The sequence below is a fragment of the Nycticebus coucang genome, chromosome 11, assembly GCF_027406575.1.
Source record: "Nycticebus coucang isolate mNycCou1 chromosome 11, mNycCou1.pri, whole genome shotgun sequence".
Taxonomy (NCBI): domain Eukaryota; kingdom Metazoa; phylum Chordata; class Mammalia; order Primates; family Lorisidae; genus Nycticebus; species Nycticebus coucang.
Genome location: NC_069790.1, coordinates 39,187,553 through 39,206,860, shown reverse-complemented (window position 1 = coordinate 39,206,860; position 19,308 = coordinate 39,187,553). Strand labels below are relative to the sequence as shown.

General features: G+C 35.8%; 1 protein-coding gene across 1 annotated transcript in view; it reads right to left on the bottom strand.

Moving 5' to 3' along the window:
- The window catches only part of MACC1 (MET transcriptional regulator MACC1), a 61,831-nt gene that overhangs the window by 14,973 nt on the left and 27,550 nt on the right, over positions 1-19,308 (bottom strand). The window contains exons 2-3 of the mRNA XM_053609535.1: positions 4,078-4,200; positions 612-2,653 (exon numbers count right to left, since the gene is read on the bottom strand). Coding sequence (XP_053465510.1) covers positions 612-2,653; positions 4,078-4,192 — 2,157 coding nt within the window. The 5' untranslated portion in view covers positions 4,193-4,200. The remainder of the gene's footprint in view (positions 1-611; positions 2,654-4,077; positions 4,201-19,308) is intronic.

Below are 19,308 nucleotides of genomic sequence, written 5' to 3'. Positions count from 1 at the left end.
ATTTTTACTTTAACGACAAAACAGTTCTTTATAACTCACTACTGAGTCTGGGATGAATGCTATGCTGAAAAAGATGACTTTGAGAATCCTGTTAAAAGATGAGGATTAAGAAGAGAATTAACAATACCTTTGTTTGGGATGTAATGTACACACATAACATGCAGGAAAAATTGCTAAAGTAAGGGATATTTATGATATGTTCTTTAAAATACTGAAAAATGGACCTCCAACCAAAGTTAGTTTGGTTTCAATTTGCTCATGTTTACTTTCATGTTATGGAGCTTCTTTGAGACCCTAAGGGCTGTCTAAATATTTGAGAGAGGAAGAGAAGCCATCTCTTAACTGTTAAGCCCAGCGCAAACAGAACCTTTAATGTTCCTTGGAGAGATGATCTGTAGGAGCCTATTTCCTGTAAAAATCACAACTGAATCTCAAATTTTAAAAACCAATTGCATGATCATATAGGAAAATCTCTACATTTGCTGAACAGTAGTTTCAATTTATTTGAGATTGTTAATTTAAAAAAATTTCTTCTATCATATGTTTGGTTATAAATATTGTTATTAAAGTTCTCTATAGTAAATACATTACTATGATTAAGCGGTACTCACCACAGTAAGTTCATAAAGAAACTTCCTCGTATTTTTATCTGCGTGGCAATCTTCCTTTAACTTCTTTACAACATAAGAAACTTTTTCTGATTCTTTGTCTGCTTGTGTTGGAACCAAATTGTCCAGTGCCAGATGTGGGTAACCGAGGACATCAGCTAAAACATTCCAGTCATAAACTTTTTCTGACACCAAGGTCAGTACAACTGAGTAGATATAAGTTAGTTTTTTTAAAGGTAGAGCAATTTGTTCAAGAAGATTTCTGGTTGTAAAGATACTGTCTGATATAGACATTACTTGCTCCTTTGAAATCACCTTGACATTTTTGTAATGCACGAGTCCAATCTTACCTCTGAGGACTCCCACATACCATTCTTTTACTTTGGACTGGCCAATGGCTTTTACCTTGCCTTCTCCAAGAAGTCCTATTGTATCCCCTTTGAAATATTCAAGTAAGTAGTCAATCTTGCTTTTTCTCAGTACTGTCTTCAGGGTTACCCCATACTTGGTGAAGTTCATTATTTTATCTTGAAATGTGGGATATTTGATAAGCACTCTTTGTAGTGAAGGCGCAGACTTGATTTCCTTCTCCTCTTGCAAATAACCGGGCAGATGTGAGAGCCTTTTTAGGTTCGGGGCTGGATCAGGTGTAGTGATAAAGAATTGTGCAACTGCTTCACCATGGGGACGCTCCACCTGAACACGGAAAACAAACAAGTGCATCTCTCCACGGGCAACTAAAGAAAACGAAAAGTGTCGATGAACCACTTTCCCTGCTTCCAACTGCTTTTGTTGAATTTCTTTCCATTCTCCTTGTGCCTTTACTTCAAAATCAGGGTCACATGAAGAAACAGAAATACTTAAATCCTGTGGCTTATCTAGTAAAAATGAATGCTTCCCCCAGAGCTGAAATACCACAGGAGATGTGTTTTTTCCACCCTTCTTAATATCAGAGATTGTAAGCTTTCCTGGCATGTAACTGTGTCCACAAACTGTGAAAATAACAGTGAAACTAGGATGGCTATATTTGGGTCCATAAACCCCAATTGAGATGGTTTTGTGGATATAATCCCAAACCGTGGCCGCTGGGGACCGAATAGCTTTAGCTTGTGCAGCAACCACCAGATACATCACCTTACTCATGTCCGTTAGTTTGACTTGGATGGTATCTTTATAAACATAACAGCTGCTTAACACCTTGAAAGGGCCTTCTTTATCCAGGCTACATAAACACACTATTTCTGTCATGACTTGGCTGAAAGGATCTTTTCTCACCTCAGCCCCAATTTTCATCTCCAGCAAAATGGCTTCCATGGTATTAAGGTTGCCTAATGTGACTTCCAACAGCGGGCTCACAGTGCATGAAAGATTGTGGTTAAGCATTTGTGGAGGATCAAGAAAAGCCCTTAGAGACATCTCTTGGAATTCTCCCACAGTTACATGACCATGGGGCACATGAATAGTGATGTCTGATTCAGGTAATTGTACTGACCCTCCTTCGTGGTTTAATTTACAAACTATGGTGATCTCTGCAACCTGTGTTTGGGCCCATCCGGGGTTCTGATTAATGGTATTCATATCCAGACATGAGCGGGCCAGCTGGCGTTGACTTAACCAGGCCATTTTATAAGCCTCTCGGTCATTTTGAAGCCATTCTAAGTCTTGTTCTAGGATCTGGTCAGAGTTATGTATACTTCGAGGGGCATGTGCTGTGTCATCTAAAATGTCCAGAAGTTCTGAAACACTTTTAGATCTTCCAGATTTCCTTGAGGAGGACTGCCTAAGTAATTTTCGCACATCAAGTTCATCACCAGAGGAATCAAAAGAGTTTCCATTTTCTACTTCTCTTAAAAAAAGAAAAGGATCTTCCTTCAAGATGGAAATATTATCTCTCTTCCTGTTGTTTCTTAACTGAGTTATGTCATCCAAAAATGGGTTAGAAACAGACAGTTCATTCCAAAATGGATTTGTAACTTTGGATGCATTATTACGACGAAAAGCAAAAGCGTCTGACCAGTTGTGAAGAAAGTCTGGGTCTTGGCATTCTTGTTATTCAAAGAAAAACAAAGCAAGACAAAGGTAAGGTAGCATTCTGAGATAGAACCCAGATTAATTTTTTTCGATAGCTTAAAATCTCAGGACTTAATTTTCATTTTTTTCTTTTGTATATTCGATCTACTAGCTACTACAAATTTAATGGTAAATTTGGTTACATTTGCAGGGAATGAGAAGACAATTTTTCTACCAAGTTATTTTGACCATATGTTATGCTCTTTTACCTTAAGACATCATGATTTATAAACTAAAGAAATAAATGTTTAACACTTTAGATAATATTTTTTAACATTTTCCCTTAAAAATGACCCCGATGAGCCTGAACTTGTGACTTATTATTTTATGTTTTATTTTTACAAAAGCCAATCTCCTAACAAACAAAATAACTCAGTTACCCAGATTTTCTTAAACATTGAATAATTGGTCTCATTACGGCTAGAATATTGATGAAATGTTTTTATTTTTAGATAACATTCAATATGAAAAAAATCAAATACATCTGTTAAAAGATAAAATAATTTTTAAAAACAATGTGCTAAATTAAATCATCAGCATTAGCTCATTCTCTGAAAATTTGCATTGATGAATTTTAATAAAATTGAAATTTTTCATGAGAAATGAAACTGGCTTGATAGAATTTTTAAAGCTTTTGTGAGCTTGCAATGACAGCGTGGTCTTACCACTAGGAATAGAAATGTTATTACTTTGGAAAGTGAGTGTTTTAAGAATTAGAAACACATTAAAATATTCCCATTTCTAGTATATGAATTTTTATAAATCCCACAATATTAAGGCCATGTTTTTATGTTCATAGCATCTCATATTGGTCATTTCTCTCAATGAATAGTAGTAGTAACTGTGGATTTGGTGAATCTGGTGCTGCATTAGAGGAAATAATGACTAAAATAGCCAGCAAAATGATAAGAAGTTCTATAGGAAAAAAGAATTCAAGAAAGTTGTCAAGACTTTTTGTTTAATATATGTAAAACTATTATCTAGATTGAAGGCACTTAAGTGTCATATATTAAAAATTAGAAGATAAATTTTGAAAAACAAAAATGGTATTTCTCTAATTTCCACACTTTTCTTCAATTCATTTATTTCTAACTTTCTTAAAGCTTCATGAATATTTATTAAGCCAATCCACGCTTCAGAGATCTCTTTTACCTTAAAATTCATTATATGTATTTCATATACCACTCATTCATTAATAAATCATTGCCTCTATAATATTTTTTATAATCTATTTACTGCTATTTTATTTTGTACATGTTTTTAAAAATAGTGTAACTATTTCTCCTATAAAATTGTGATTTTATAATTCTTCCAATTTTCTGTAACACTTTTCAATAGCTACTGGTGATGGATGGATTCATTTACGTGGACAAAATTACAAAGTTCTAAGTTCCTGTACCTGTAATACTGGAATTTTTGGAGAATTTTTGGGCTTCCATGTCAACAAAATTTTCTTCAGACCTACTCCGTGAAATTCCTCCTGACCAAAAATAGGCTGGTTCACTGATTAACATTTCTCCACCTACAAAGTAAATAGATACGTATTTTGTAAGCATATATGTACAGGTTGTCAAGAAAACAACCCAATATTTATATATGTTACATTTATATTTTAAAGACTGCATGTAAAAACACAAGGGCCCTCTTCTTCTGATAGGATGCTGGACTAAATATCCTGAAATATATCAGTGCAAAGTGCTTAAATTCTGGTTTAATACAAATAAGAAATCCTGGAAATACATTACTGATTCCATAAAAAAGTAATTAATGAAAATCCAAAGGATAATAAAAAAGTAAGTCAAAATCTCAACAAACAGGCATTTCATTTGGTAATTGCAAGCCTAAATACTACAAACCTGAAAATTCTGCCCAAATCATTCTATATACTCAGTGCAATTTCAAAATAAATTATAACACGCCAGGTTGTATGGTTGTGTTGGTAAATTCTTCTTAATTTGTTTCTTTTTTAATTAACATATTAAAATTCTCTATATTATCAGGTACCTTATATTGTTTTGAAGCTTGTTGTTTTGATATACGTTGTTTTCAACAACATAAAACAACCATAACTTCTTAAGCTATTTTAATACTTACGTAGAAAAGCTAAGCAAATGGTCAACACTCAAGATAACCCAGAAGAAGAGCAGGATGAAAAGGAATGTGCCCAACTTACCAGATGTCACCATTTATAATTAATGTGTGCTGAGTAAGATGACATGGAATCAGAACAGAAATATATCAAGAACACAGAATGAAAACCCCAGAAACTGATCCACCCTCGCATACGACATGCAAAGAGGTATGGGAATGATCACTCAACAGTGATGATACCAATGATTGCTCATGCTGAAAAAAGATTACATTCCATACACACAAAAAATCAATTCCACGAGATTTAGAGATCTAAGGGTGAAAAGAAAAACTCTAAAATTTGAATAGAGAGTCTAAGAGATTATCTTTATGCTTTCTAGAGAATTTCTTCAGCAAGGGACGCACACATGCAAAATACAAACCACAAAGCACACATACATATTAAAATGAGAAATCTTGTGTATCAAAACACCATTTGCAAAAGTAAAAACAAACACCAAAATCTGGGTGAATTTATTTCCATTACATATGACTGTAAAAAGAAAAAGAAATTGGTTCCCCAAATACATCAGACATCCCTCCCAGAAATTAAAACCAAAATAAATCCATAGAAATCTCTAAGAAAATATCTAGATAAGCATTTTCAAAAAAAGGGAAACATGAATGACCCCCAAATACCCGCGTATGACACATATTAGAATATGCAGAATCTAATAGGTATAATAATTAGGAAAATGCCACATGAAACACAATTACCACCCAGCAAATTTATAAAAATAAAAGGTGACATCCATTATTGACAAAGGGAAATCCTATATACTCCTGGTGGAAATGTCCATAGGTGTCACCACTTGCAAATTAATCTGGCATTACCTAGGAAGGATGCTCAGAATCTACTATGCAGGAATTCCAATCCCAGTTATTTGTTCTAGCAAAATCTTGCATCTGTGCATCACAGACATGCACATGAATATTCATCATGTCATGTTGACAAAGAACTAAAACTAATGAAATATCCTTTGCCATCTGAGTGTATAAATAAGTCATAATATTTTAATATAGTAGAGTACTATGCAGCTATAAAAACAGATGAATTATAACTGAAAGTACTAACTGTACGTTTCTTATTGTTGTGACTCAGCCTTCTCTTTACCTAAAGGACTTCTCTTTGTCCCATGTCAACACTGTGAAATAGGTATTTTAAATCTGATTTTCAAAGTGAAAAATGAGTCTCAGCAATGGTACCTAACTAACCTGCAAGGTCACTGACCTAGAAATAGTTACCTATGTGTGTCATAGCTACCACATGCAGCCCCTAACTCAGGACGTCATTTACCCCATCTCAGACCCCAGGCTCCCAGTGGTACGTTCTGAGGCTGCCCCACCATCCAGATCACATTTTCAGTTACGCTAAGGTCCCATTCTTCTTCTCCTTTGGGTGTTGACCACACATCTTTCACTTTTTTTTTTTTTTTTTGTCACATCCTACTTTAAGTTCTTGATTTTTTAGTTCAAAGTAGTTCATTCTTTTTGAAGAAAGCAAAAGTCTTTTCTGGTACATAAAAAACAAAAACAAATTAAAAGAAGATAGAAAAGAGAGAAAAGAGATAAGAAAGGAAAAGGAGAGAAGCATGTGTTCTAGATACGATAAATAAACAAATGCAAAAATTGTAAGGTGACATACTTAAAAAATCAAATGTTGCAATAACAATTTTTTTCCTAAGAGGGGAAACCACATCAAAAGATTGAGTAAGAAGTCGAATTATGCAATATGTAAATTTCACCGAGACAAGTTTCCTGGCAGATCCAAAATTCTGTGGTTGAGTTTAACCAAATATAATGTCCCAAATTAGAAATTCTTAGCGCTCCAGGTAGGAAACTTCGAGGTAGGAAAACTGAGCTCAAGTCCCTCAGCAAAATTTAGCAAATCAAGTTAAAATGAGAAAAAAAATGTAAATGAAAAAGTATTTTCCAAAAGATAAAGTACATTTTAAATGGAAAACCAAATTAGGCAGCAATCTACCTAAACTCTTCTGTTTTTTATGGGCAAAAGGCAAAAATGAACAATTGCTACTCAAGATTCCTTTGAGGTATATAATCCTTGAAGTGAAAAATAGGTACAACCCAGTGAAACATGGTTACAAGTCTCCAACTACATAAAAGTCAGGAATGGTGCCCTGTGCAGCTCAGAGCCTGAAGGATCGTAATCTGGCCGAAACAAAGGCACCACATGGTCCTTAGCTGTAGTTCTTTGTGGATTATCCCTTGTCTTTAGGTTGCCAAGCATAGATCTTTATTATAACTTCAAGGCAGTTGTTCTCAACCTCAATCAGGTGGAGGGTTTGACCAGACATGGGCTACCGGAATCACCATCATGTTTCTGATCAAGAAGGTCTGAGGTTGTGCGCAAAATTCTGTATTCTGAGAAAGGTTTCAAAGGGCACTGATGTGGTTCTGCGGGGCATGTGTTGAGAACGACATTCTGAAATCCATTGCAGTAGGATCCTTCCTGGGCCACATGGTTCCCTAGCTGCTCTCACTGTACCTCAACAAATCTTTCCTCTCTTGATCATCTTTCTGTAGATACACACATACTCTCTCTCTCTGTCACACACACACAACCTTACAGTACCACATTTCTAAATCTGTGATGTGATTTTCTATGAATCGAGAGAGAGATGCAATAAAGTAGGATAAAAGCCCTTGTCTGGAAGGAGGAAGGGACGAAGCTGCTGCTCTGTCAGCACAGTGCTTGTTTATACAGGTGCAAATCGCACTTGCCACATTTATCATTGCCCTGTGTTTTTTCCCAGTTAAACTCTACACTCAGTAGCAATTGCTGTCCAAAATAGCATTTTTTTGAACTTTATTTACAAAAGCATGAGGTAGATTTTGTTGGAATGAGTAAGCAGGAAAGGGTGGTCTAGCATTCATTCACTTTGGGATAGGATCTTTCAATATGCCTTTTCCAAAATAGCTATTCTGATTTCACATGATCCATAATGTTTTTCCTCAAAAAACCAATAAACAATGTTCTGCCCTTTCCTTATTTTACTATTTAAATTGATTCCTAAACAACTGGAAAAATTTACCAAAATGTACAACTTAGCAAAAGATTCCAGAAGATTTTAAGAAGTAGGGAGGAATGTGGTATTTGGAAGTAAGTAACCAAGGAAGCATTAGGGGTAGAATAATTATTCCTTTAAAATGTGTCCTTTGAAGTGGTTACCGTAGAAATTACCGAGTGAAAATTGCTATTGTTAGCTATCTGGCAGGTTCAAAGTATTTTTCAATTAGTCCTTAAATACCTTAGACATCTGTAATCTCCAAGGATCTACAGTGTTTAACTCTTTCCATGACCTGTAGCGTATTTTACTGTTGACTTATGTGGTATTAAAAATACATCCACATAGGCTGTAATTCATATAGTTGAAAGCAGATGCTAAAATGTCATGAGAGTGACTGTTGGACCAGTAGACTTTTCCTTCATCCTCCCAAATGCCAAACCTACCCACATAACATTGCAGTAGCTCGTAAAAGCAGCTGATACAGAAGGCCTGTGCATCTTGCATAGAAAGTTCGCAAAGGAACCATCATCAGCTGCAGATACTCACTGGCTGTGATTTTGCTGGACATGACCATGGTGTGTGTGGCCTTAGTGGACCTTACCCCACCCCATGCACCTTCTGATGGGTTAGTGGCTGTCTCTCATTGGTGGTATATATGCCCTATTACCAATTATTGAATAGTTTGTGTGTTACCTCTGATTTTTCTTACTAAATATTTAAAAGGCCTCACAGCTTGACAGGGAAAATGTCAGCAGTCACTTTTTCCCAGCAAATGGCTTCAGGAGTCTCTCCAGGGAGGGAAGCAGGGAGGGCACACTAAGTATTCATATGATGCCTCCAACCCTGGTAACTCAGAACATTTTGTTAATGCATCATCTTGTTAATATCACTATGTCAAAATGTCTTCCTACCAAACCAGGATTATTTGGATATGATGTAGAGCTAAGGCAAGAGAGAATCAAGCCCACTGGCAAGGCTGGAACTGCTTGTTCTGATTTTATATCATGCTTTCAGCATCTTGCCTTTCACCTCATAAAGAAGAAATATACAATCAACATTCAGAAAATGGGTAAGATGTCATCTGAAAGTTCAGAGGACGTTGCAGGGAAATAGAAGCATTTGAAAGAATATTTTAGACTTCTGATAAATATCTGTTATACATTAGCAAGCTTTTAGAATTAATCTAAGTATATATTTGACTATCAATAGATGTTCATCTTTTTAATTTAAATTCCCTACAGTGCGTTCATTTTACACGTGTGCTTTCATACACACACATACATATTCACACTCTGCTTTGGTTTTAAAAGAATTTGAGAAAACTTACAAATATTCAAATAACACAATAAGTTTAAACAAGTGTATGTTATTCTTCAGTAAAAAAGTTCAAAACTAAAACAAGAAAGTGAATAAATTAAGGAATCATCTCCAGGAAGTTGAGAGGAAGATAAGGCTAAAAGTACTTCCACAAACATCATGTGTAAGTTTCAGAACACTTACTAGCAGTGGCCCACACATTTGGCCCCATGCTTTCGAAGAGTGACCACAGAAAGAAAAACATTACTAGTTCCAAGCTTCCCAGGGACCGTAGGATACAAACAAACCACTTAGAAGAAACCCCAGTATTACCAGGAATGAAGAGGAGTAAAAAGGAGGATATAATTCGGAAATAACACCCCCAGTCCTGCCTTTTACAGTAAATCTTTTTACAGAACTCTTTCTTAATATGCGTTGATGTCATCTCACCTCAGAATAATTGTCAAGTTGGATGGAGAGCAGTGTGTCCAGCCATCTGCTTCCCTATTGTAATACAAGCACACAAGTCAGGTTACAGTCCCCAAAGGATGGGACAGACCACCTCGTCCAGTAAAGCTCACCATACTCTGTTCCTCCGAACTGAATTTCTCTTTCCATAAAGATCCAGCCCAGCTGTTTCTCTTGAAGACCCAAATGACCAGCCAAGTTAAAGATGGGAGCCACATTCTTTTGAGAAAATAGACATGAGTAGCTATAATATCGCTGGAGCAGATCCTCTGCTTTCACATACCATGGGCTACATTGTGACATGGCTACAATTTTCCTCAGAAACAGTTGTGTTACTTCTCCCCCACAAAGGGCATACATGTACCAACTTTCAAGGCTGCAGAGCAAGGCTTGAGTTCTTTCACTATGAAAAACATTTAATAAATCATTTTTTTTCAAATGTTATTGTTTTTATTGATTATTTACCAGCAAGTAATGAGTATTCCATAGATTTAATAAATGATTTTTAAATCATCCTTTGTTTATAAATCCTGAATCACTACAATAAAGGGGAAAACATACACAAAATTTGAAATGCTCAAAAGGCAGATGATAATATTTCAAATTTAACTCATCACCTTGTCTCACCATCCTATAATCCTGGATTCTACAAACCTGGTATTTTTGTTGAATCTAAATTAGAGAGAATTGGCTCTTTCTATGCCCCCTGCAAAAAAGAAAGTATTTTCAATTCAATAAAAGCCAATAGAGTAAAAGCACAAAAGTTTTAGTAAGAGACGATTAAGCTCTGATGATGTAAGTGTTACAGAAAGGATCATGAATGAAAAGATCTTAGATTGAGGAGGGAAACTTTGTGACAGGAATGTGGAAGGTCCTAAAGAGAATATAGCGAGAAGGCAAGATCAACAGGATTGATAACAGCGGTGATGAGGCCCAGTTAGAAAACCACACCTTCAAGGAAAGCATTGTTATAATCCCCATTAGGCATTATAAAAATTAACGATCAGCAAAATCAATAGACTCAATCTCATACACAGAGGAGGCTGAACAGCTAGGCATGTTCTTTAGGGCAAGCCTTTGGTCTCTCAAGCTGATTCCATTTATCATGACTTTCTCTCCTGGTCACATCTGTCCTTCATGTAATTAAACAGCTTAGTATAGTCTGTATTCAATGTCACTGCTCTGTCATCAGATAAACTTTTTTATCATATCAGGGCCATATAGTTTTAATGCCCAGTGTTCTACTGAAATTTGTTTCTTCACATATGGTCAGATCCCCTCTTGTTGGTTCTTTTCACTCCTATTCTAAACACATCTATAGTCTTGGATATTTAATATAAGGTACATGCAGACACACCTTCCTCCTCTGTGTCTCTCGTCCAAGCTTCTGGATCCCCTCTTTGGTCTTCAGCTTTCTCCCTCCCTTCTAGCGCTGCCACCTTTGTTTCTGGTGTCCTTTAATGTCATTATACCTATGTCTTTATTGCCAGGCCACTTACTTTCTGACATAAAATAACATCAATAATAACACCAAATCTCAAAGTTTAATAGCCGGGTATATATAGATCATTCCCAATGTATCACTCCACTGCGAAATATAAAAGGTTTATTCCAGTTTATTTCCATGTGGTTTCCTAACTGGGCCTCATCACCGCTGTTATTAATAAATCATTTTTATCAAATCCCCACTATTGCTATAAGATATTCCCAGTGATGTATCTCTCAAGTTTAACTTTAAGCAATAGATGATGTTTCTAGGAAACGTTAGGAGATAAAGTAGCTGCAAAACCTGTCCCTGGTAACCGAACAAGCTGCACTGTTACATGAGTTGTTGGAAATGACTTAGTCTGGGTAATTATTGACCGTAAGCCTTTTTTTTTTTTCTGTACACTTCATTGCAAGAGAAGTTCTCTGCAATGTATTTTTCACAAGGTACAAAGGTCAAGTCCTGATTAAAAAGCAGTAGAACCCGGAGTGGGGTTTATAGTGCGGCCAACAAAGTTGAACCCACTGGGCCCTCACTTCCGTCGCCCTTTCCAAGGAACTGAGGCTAATTCCTTATTTGTTTTCTTACAAGCTTCATACTCTGCAAAGCTCTGTTGCTTCAAAAAACATTTGCCAGTAAATCATGCAATCTCCCTGGTTGTCCTCTACCAGCAATATTTTTTCTTTTTTTTTTTTATTACATGTAAATGTATTTTGGTAAAGTAGAAAGAACACAAGCTTTGGAGTCAGAATTCTCTTATTTCAGAACTTTGACTAAAACCTTGGAAAAGCTTCTAAACATTTCTGGGCCACTGTTTATCGTCTGTTAAAACATAAAATCAAATAAACAATAAATATTATTATGAATATATAATGATCCTACATCCCTTGTCCTGCTGCTATAAGGCCATGTGGAATATGGTATGAAAAGTGACACAATGAGGTGAGTCCCTTCCTCTTACTCTGGCCCCTGATTATTGCGACACATACAGAAATCACTTTGCCAGCTGGCCCCGCTCCACAATCTGGTCTTCTCACTGAGATGGTTTGAGACCCCAACTTCACTCCTTCACTCACCAAGGAGCAAAACTGCCTGCTGACCAGAGGTGTCTCAGGACCATATATCCTCTTCTTCACTCTTACAGCTACTGTCATGACTCCTGACAAACAAGACGCTGGGCGCATGGTGAAAGAGCAGACAGAATGCAGTCTTTGAAAATACGTGGGTATGGATTCTAAGCATGCTCAGAAATTATTCACTGAGAATCATTTATTTAACTAATAAAAGTTATTGTAATTGTATGTGAATTTGGCGGCACCTGTGGCTCAACAGAGTAGGGCACCAGCCCCATATGCCACAGGTGGCAGGTTCAAGCCCAGCCCTGGCCAAAAACTGCAAAAAAAAAAAAAAAAAGAATTATATCTCAATGAAACTTTTTTAAAAAAGCACCAGCAGTGCAGAAGTGTCCCCTTTTCTCCACATCCAATACCATGGAATATTATGCAGCCATAAAAATGATGGAGACTTTACCCTTTTATGTTTACATGGATGGAGCTGGAACATATTCTCCTTAGTAAAGTATCTCAAGAATGGAATAAAAAGTATCCAATGTATTCAGTACTATTATGAAACCAATACTTAATCACCCACACTTTCATACAAATGATAAAACACAACTATAGCCCAGGATGAAGGAGGGAAGAGGAGGGTGAGGGGAGAGGACGGGGGTGGCTGGGTGTAGAGAGGGTAATCGGTAGGACCTCACCTATGGTGCATATTGCAAGGGTACCTGTCAAATTTATTAAGAATAGAGTATAAATGTCTCAACATAACAGTGAAGTAAGTGATGTGACGACTAGGTTAACCAGTTTGATGTAAGCATTCCAAATTGTATATAAAATCAGCACATTGTACCCCATAAATGCAGTAATGTACACAGCTATGATTTAGTAAAAAAAATTAAATAAAGAAAATATCTATTCACCAACTAAAAAAAAAAGAAGGCCTTGTAAAACTTAAATTACATACCATAAATCTTTAGTGAAAACTATAGGTGCTTTGATAACTCTTATGTATTTCTCTCTTTTTCCCCCCTCGCATCTGTGCCAATTCTGTTGGTTTTAGCAAGTGTAATTGTTAGTTTTAGCAAGAGTAATTGTTAGTTATTGACAAAGAAACTTAAAGAACATTGGAAATGAGGGAACACAATAAACACTGTGGAAGCTTAATTACCATTTTATCTTAATTAATCATTCATCCTGATAATATTCTTTTCACCTCTCTGAAAAAGGACAACTCACAAATGACTGTATTATCTTTTAATTTGATTTTTTTCAATCTTTTAGAAATAGAATCAAATGTTTTTAGGCCAACATTTGTTCCATTGTTGCTTATGAAATTAATTATAAGATTCCAAATATTCTTTGCTAAGAGAAAAATGCACTCTGACAAACATTTTGTGAGACTCAGTTTTCCTTGGTTTGAACTTTGAACGCTAGTGTGGATCATTTACATATCACTTGACAAGTTTACCTGCTTAACAAAAAAGAAATCTGAAAGTTCAGTCACTATTAAATGAGAACAGTGTGTTCATGTCCTAACATTCACTGTGGAAGAGAACATGGATGAAATTTGGTAGAACAACAAGATTAAAGGGAGACTCACATCATCCAATTTGCAAAGCAGGAATTTCCCTTAAATTCTCAACAATCTATTGCATCTAGTTTTTACTGTTTCAGGGAATCACAGTGCTTTTATTTGTCTTTTTTATAAACTGAGACTTGTGTGTAAAAATATGAACTGTTCATTAAAGCACCAACTTGAAAAATATTATGTGTACATGTGTGCATCTATCTATTCAGAAATATAGAGAGATAATGGATATGTGAGGTCAGACAATTAATTTTAGGAACTCATCCTGGAAAAAAGACTACATACCTTCTTGTCAAATATCACTGTGGTTGCCAGAATGCCAAGAGAGTACTTCAAAGGTGACCGTGACCATAGTGATACTCAGCAATGAGGTATGTAGCACTGTTTTTAGGGTGAGTTCATGAGCTTAATTGTCCAACCTCATAAACTTACACATATATGTGATTTAGCTGAACAAGAAACATTTGTATTATAAGTAATGTCACACTCTTCTCTTAATATTAGAAACTAGATTATTTTCTGTCTAAGAGACAAGTAAATCTTCGAAAATTCACATTTCAAAATAGTATCAAAAAATGATGGATATTGTAAGATGTCTGAAGAAAAAAGCTAAGAGACATCAAAATTTCCCTATGTATGAAAAGGAACCAACTAAGGGGATGGAAGATTGGGACTGCAGGTGATTACAGCCTGAAAGAGACATGATTAATCAAAAGACATGATTAATGCAAGTATTCTGAGTAAAATACCAATAGTTGTGCATTGACAGTGTCAGGTTAGCCGTCTGTTCTTGGTTCTTGATGTATTCTTGGCCAAAGAATGACCAGACACACTGACAGAAAGGCAAGCAAGAAGCAAAGTTTATTGAGCAAAATAAGATACAGTCACCACAGACTGTGCAACAGAAAGCCTCAATTATGGTCTGGGATCTGTTTCATATTGTCTAGGCTGGGCCCTCCTCATGGTTCAAAGCACTGTGATGGACAGTTGGGAGTTACATAATCTCAGTCTTACTGTGCATGCAGGTCTCCCATGAGCCTCTCTGAAGGCCCACTCAGTGGGCAAACCTCAAGGCAGATTTAAGCCAACGACATGATAATTACCCTTAGGTTACTCTCAGTCACTGTCCAGACCTTATGGCATGTTCATTGCTTGGCCAGAGGACTGGGGAATCCTCTGCATCCTTTGCAGTTGGCCCTCTAAGTTCTGACTGGCAGATTGGTGGGGCAGGGCATTCCTTCTTCCCCAGGTGTGGCAATTGCTCTGGGAAGCACCAACCCAGGATGCCCACCTTTGTCCCAAGACAAGCCAGAGATCCCTCCCTATCCACCTGACAACAACGCTACCATCTAGTTCTCTCTTAAAATCTTCAGAAGAAGTCTGTATTACTTACTAATTCAAAAAAATATGAAGTGAAAAATAAGAGGTGTTGAGTCCTACTTAAAGGGAAGAATAACAGGAAAACACAGCTGCTCAAGTGAACACATGGGTTATAAGTACGGTGACAAACCATCAGTCTGGGTTTTTCCAGAATTGTCCTGTTTTAAAACTGAAACATTTTAGCCCAGGGCAAACCAGGATAGTTGATCACTGGAGTTACAAAAACATACTAGGATATTAATACATAGTCCAGCAGGGAGGATGTGAAACAGTCAATGTAAATTCCTTCTATCTGTACAAATAGTTATAGAAAATCAATGGTTTTCTGCTTGATATTGGTTTTAAATACTTCAAATATTTGTACAGATAGAAGGAATTTACATTGACTATTTCACATACTCCCTGTTGGACTATGTATTAATATGTTTTGTAACAAATGTATATTTGGTTGTCTACTTAATATGTGGGTGTATGTATGTATATATATATATATATATATGTAGTCAATCATTGTCTCTTTTCAATTCATAAAGTCAACCTAAAAATTGAACTTCATCACTTAACAGCCCAAAGTGACTGTGAACCTCTCCAGAAAGGACCTCCTCCTTCCATTTCCTCCCCATCTTCCCTTCACTTAGTGCAAGTGGAATACTCAATGTTGGGATTTGTGTGTCCCTCTGCTGAGACCCTCTGCTGCCTGTGGGGGCTGGTGTGTTGCTTGGGATCGGAAACTGAAGAGGCTCAGAGTTGTGCCCACAGCACCACCTGGTGCCGGGTCAGGGTCTTCCTGGATGGCTCTTCTGGGGTTTTGTCCTGTTCTTATTTTCCTAACCAGTTTAGTATAAAATGACAGTTCTCAACCATTTCTCTGAATCAACCAAGTTTGAAGCTTTAAAAAAAAAAAATTCAGATGCCCACAAGCAATCCCAAGAGTCTGAGTGAGGTGGAGCCAAGGCATCATTTTATAAAAAGGTTCATGGATATTCTGATGACCAAAAAGCCATTCAATTGGGATTATGAGGTAATTAAAATATATATGTTTCATTTGTTTTGTTTATTACAAGCATGTTACTGGACGAGATACCCATCCTTACAAGGTAATCCATCTACCGGCAAAAACACACATTGGGGCAAAGTATATCAATCTGTCTAGTATAGTTTTAGGACCATAGCTGAGGTGAATGCTATTCTAGGTTTTAGGGACAAATCTCTGTCCCTTAGTATGTTTTTGAGGATCCAAGTCTTTTCCTTTTTTATAGAATTGTTAAGAGGTATATGTAGATGCTTTGGGATGTTAAAGTGACATAAAGCCTGCCTTTAGGCCTTTAGCATAAGCCTTTATTCCACCTTTTAGCATAGGCAAAAATTTCCTTATACCCCAGAGTCATTTTCTAGGTAACCAGAGTTCATCCCTCATAAAAATGTGTGTTTGCCTGGCATCATTCACTTCAAGTGGTCTTCATAAATCTATGTGTTAATTGACAATCTGATCTTAGGTCCCAGCCACATGCCATCACGGCCCAACTAACCACTAGAATCTCTAAAAGGTAGTGTTATCCTTCCAATTATGCTGTCATGAACCTGATTTGGAGCTGACTAGAATCACTGTGATTAATGCTCTTGATTATGATGAGGAACTAGCTCTGAAAGTGGGGCTGAATGAACTCTCTTCTCTTTTGAGGAAAAATTGCATCACATGAGTATATCCATGAATACCTGCCTTTGGATATATAGATTTGGATGTGTTGATTTTTAAAAATTGATTCAAGTGTAAGATTTCAAAGAACTAGGTAAGTGGATGGATGTTCAGGTTGATGAACATACAAAACAACATTCAGTATTGAAGTGTGTTTCTAACTAGCAGGAATTGTCTGAATCATTTTTGGACCCCAACACTTGGCATAATTTATGGAATAAGTTCTATATAAATGTTGGTGGAATTAGTAAAATTAGATTATAATGTATACATGCAATATGTGCCTAAAGATGAAACAGAATTTGCCACTGAAAAAGTTGGCAGGTCATCTGTGATAGTCATGTCAGGACCTGGAAGAGCTTAACGTATTTCATGGGAAGGAAGGTGAGAAGTTCATGGGAAAAGTTTGAAGTTCAAATACAATGAAACTATTGCTTGAATTCAGATGTGAGAAAATATTTTACAATGGTTAAATAAATGTTATAGCAGCAACAAAACCAAATGTTATAAAAAGTATATAATGAGGTGGGAAATCGCTGATAATATAATGTTATGTGCAAAAATGCAAGACATAAAATATTTTATATGGTATGATGTGTTAAGTGTGCATACAAACACATTAGCAGAATTCTTTTAATATAGAAAAGTAGAAAAATAAAATTCTCACCCCCAAAGTCCACTTTCAGTGTTTTCTGGCTATCATTTCAAATGCTATTTCCCTGATCTATTCACATAAAATCTTATTTAAAAAAGGAATAGAAAACATGTAGTAAAATTAAGTACTGTGTACATACCTCTGAATATAAATTCATACTTATATTTGCATGTGAATTTCATGATACTGATATTCATTTAAATACTCTTCACTTTGTATATCAAGAACAATTACATCATTAAAATTTTTCATATATTTGTTTTATATTTCTTTTGTAAAATTCTTTGCTACCATTTTCCCAGTTTCCTATGAATAAACTTGAAAATGTTCTAAAAACTAAAATATTAACACTTCATGTTTTATGCTACATATCACAAATCCTGCCTCCCAGCATAACGTCACTGCCTTTATTTTATCTATAATATCTTACGTCATATTCTAATTTTTATGTTGACAAATCTAGAAGTCTTTTGTGACTTGGTTTCCTGTTATATGTCCACAGTTAGAAAGACGTTGTCTAGTCTTAGGGAAAATAAACATGACCTTTTATTAGCATAAACCTCTATTCTAATTCCTTAACAGCTTTAAATCTTCTTTTATGAACTCTTCATCGCACCATGATTTTATTTTGGTATCTGAGTTAAACTTCTAGTATTTCTCCTTTTCTCTAAAAATGCTTAGTTGATGTAATTTATATTTTATGTAATATTAATATCGCCATGACAATTTTCTTTTGAATATTGTACGTTAAAGTTTTAACACACTTCTTTTTCACAGCTTAATGTCTCTGAAATTAAGATGCACATCCAATTGATATCAAGGTTCAGTTGGCCGTGTTTTTTTTCTTTTAATGGCATGTCCTAAAATGGACATAGTGTTTTAAATGCAGTGAAATAAAGCATTTATCTGACATACCTTCTTCCATCTCCTTATTTCGGTCATTCTGATTGCTTATTAGCTATGTCACCATTGGTAGCAGATTCCTAAATTCTTTAAAAGTCCCACCCATTGGCAGTCTCTTTCTTTAAATAGTTGAGTTCTGTCCTTTTAAAATAATTTAAAAATTTAGCATCTTTATTTCTCTCTACCATCTTATTCTGTGCTTCCTTATTTGCTTTCATTTCTCTCATTCTTCTGGATTGATAAAATTTCCAACAATCCCTTTTGTTCCCCATTCCAGGTTTTGAAAGACACATCACATTTATATTCCTAGTCTGGTAAATTTTAAAATCCCAGTTTACCTACTTCATTACAAATACTTGTCAGAAAGTCTAAATTTGTTCGTGTTTCTTGCTCCTCTAAAACCAAAAGACGCCACAAAAACTCTGCCCATTGAAAAGTCTCACATTACTGTTGTTGCCTGGAATGTTAATGGTATTCCATATACACACCATTGCCTCCCAACAGTAATTGATTGACTTTATGGCCACGTTTTATATAATTCTGTGCTCATAGTTGTTCTCGTGCCCTGTGCTTTCTTTCTGAATTCATGAGATTTATCGTTGTACACCTTCAACTTTTTGAAGATGTTATTCCATTATCATTTGACATGTTACTCATATTGATGACAAATCTTCCATATACAAAAAGCCTGATGGATTTTTTTGTAACTACTTTTTTTTTTTATTTTCCTGCAGAATTTTTAAGAAGTTCTCTATATCCTTGATATTAAGTTTGCTATGAAGTGTTACTATGCATATTTACCTTTTTACCCAACTGAAAACCCATACCTTCCTTCAACCAATAAAAACGCTCAACTATTAGGACTTTACGTGTTTTTCTCTACCATATTTTCTCTGTATTTTTCTTCTGGAACTCTGATGAAATGACTGCTCCAC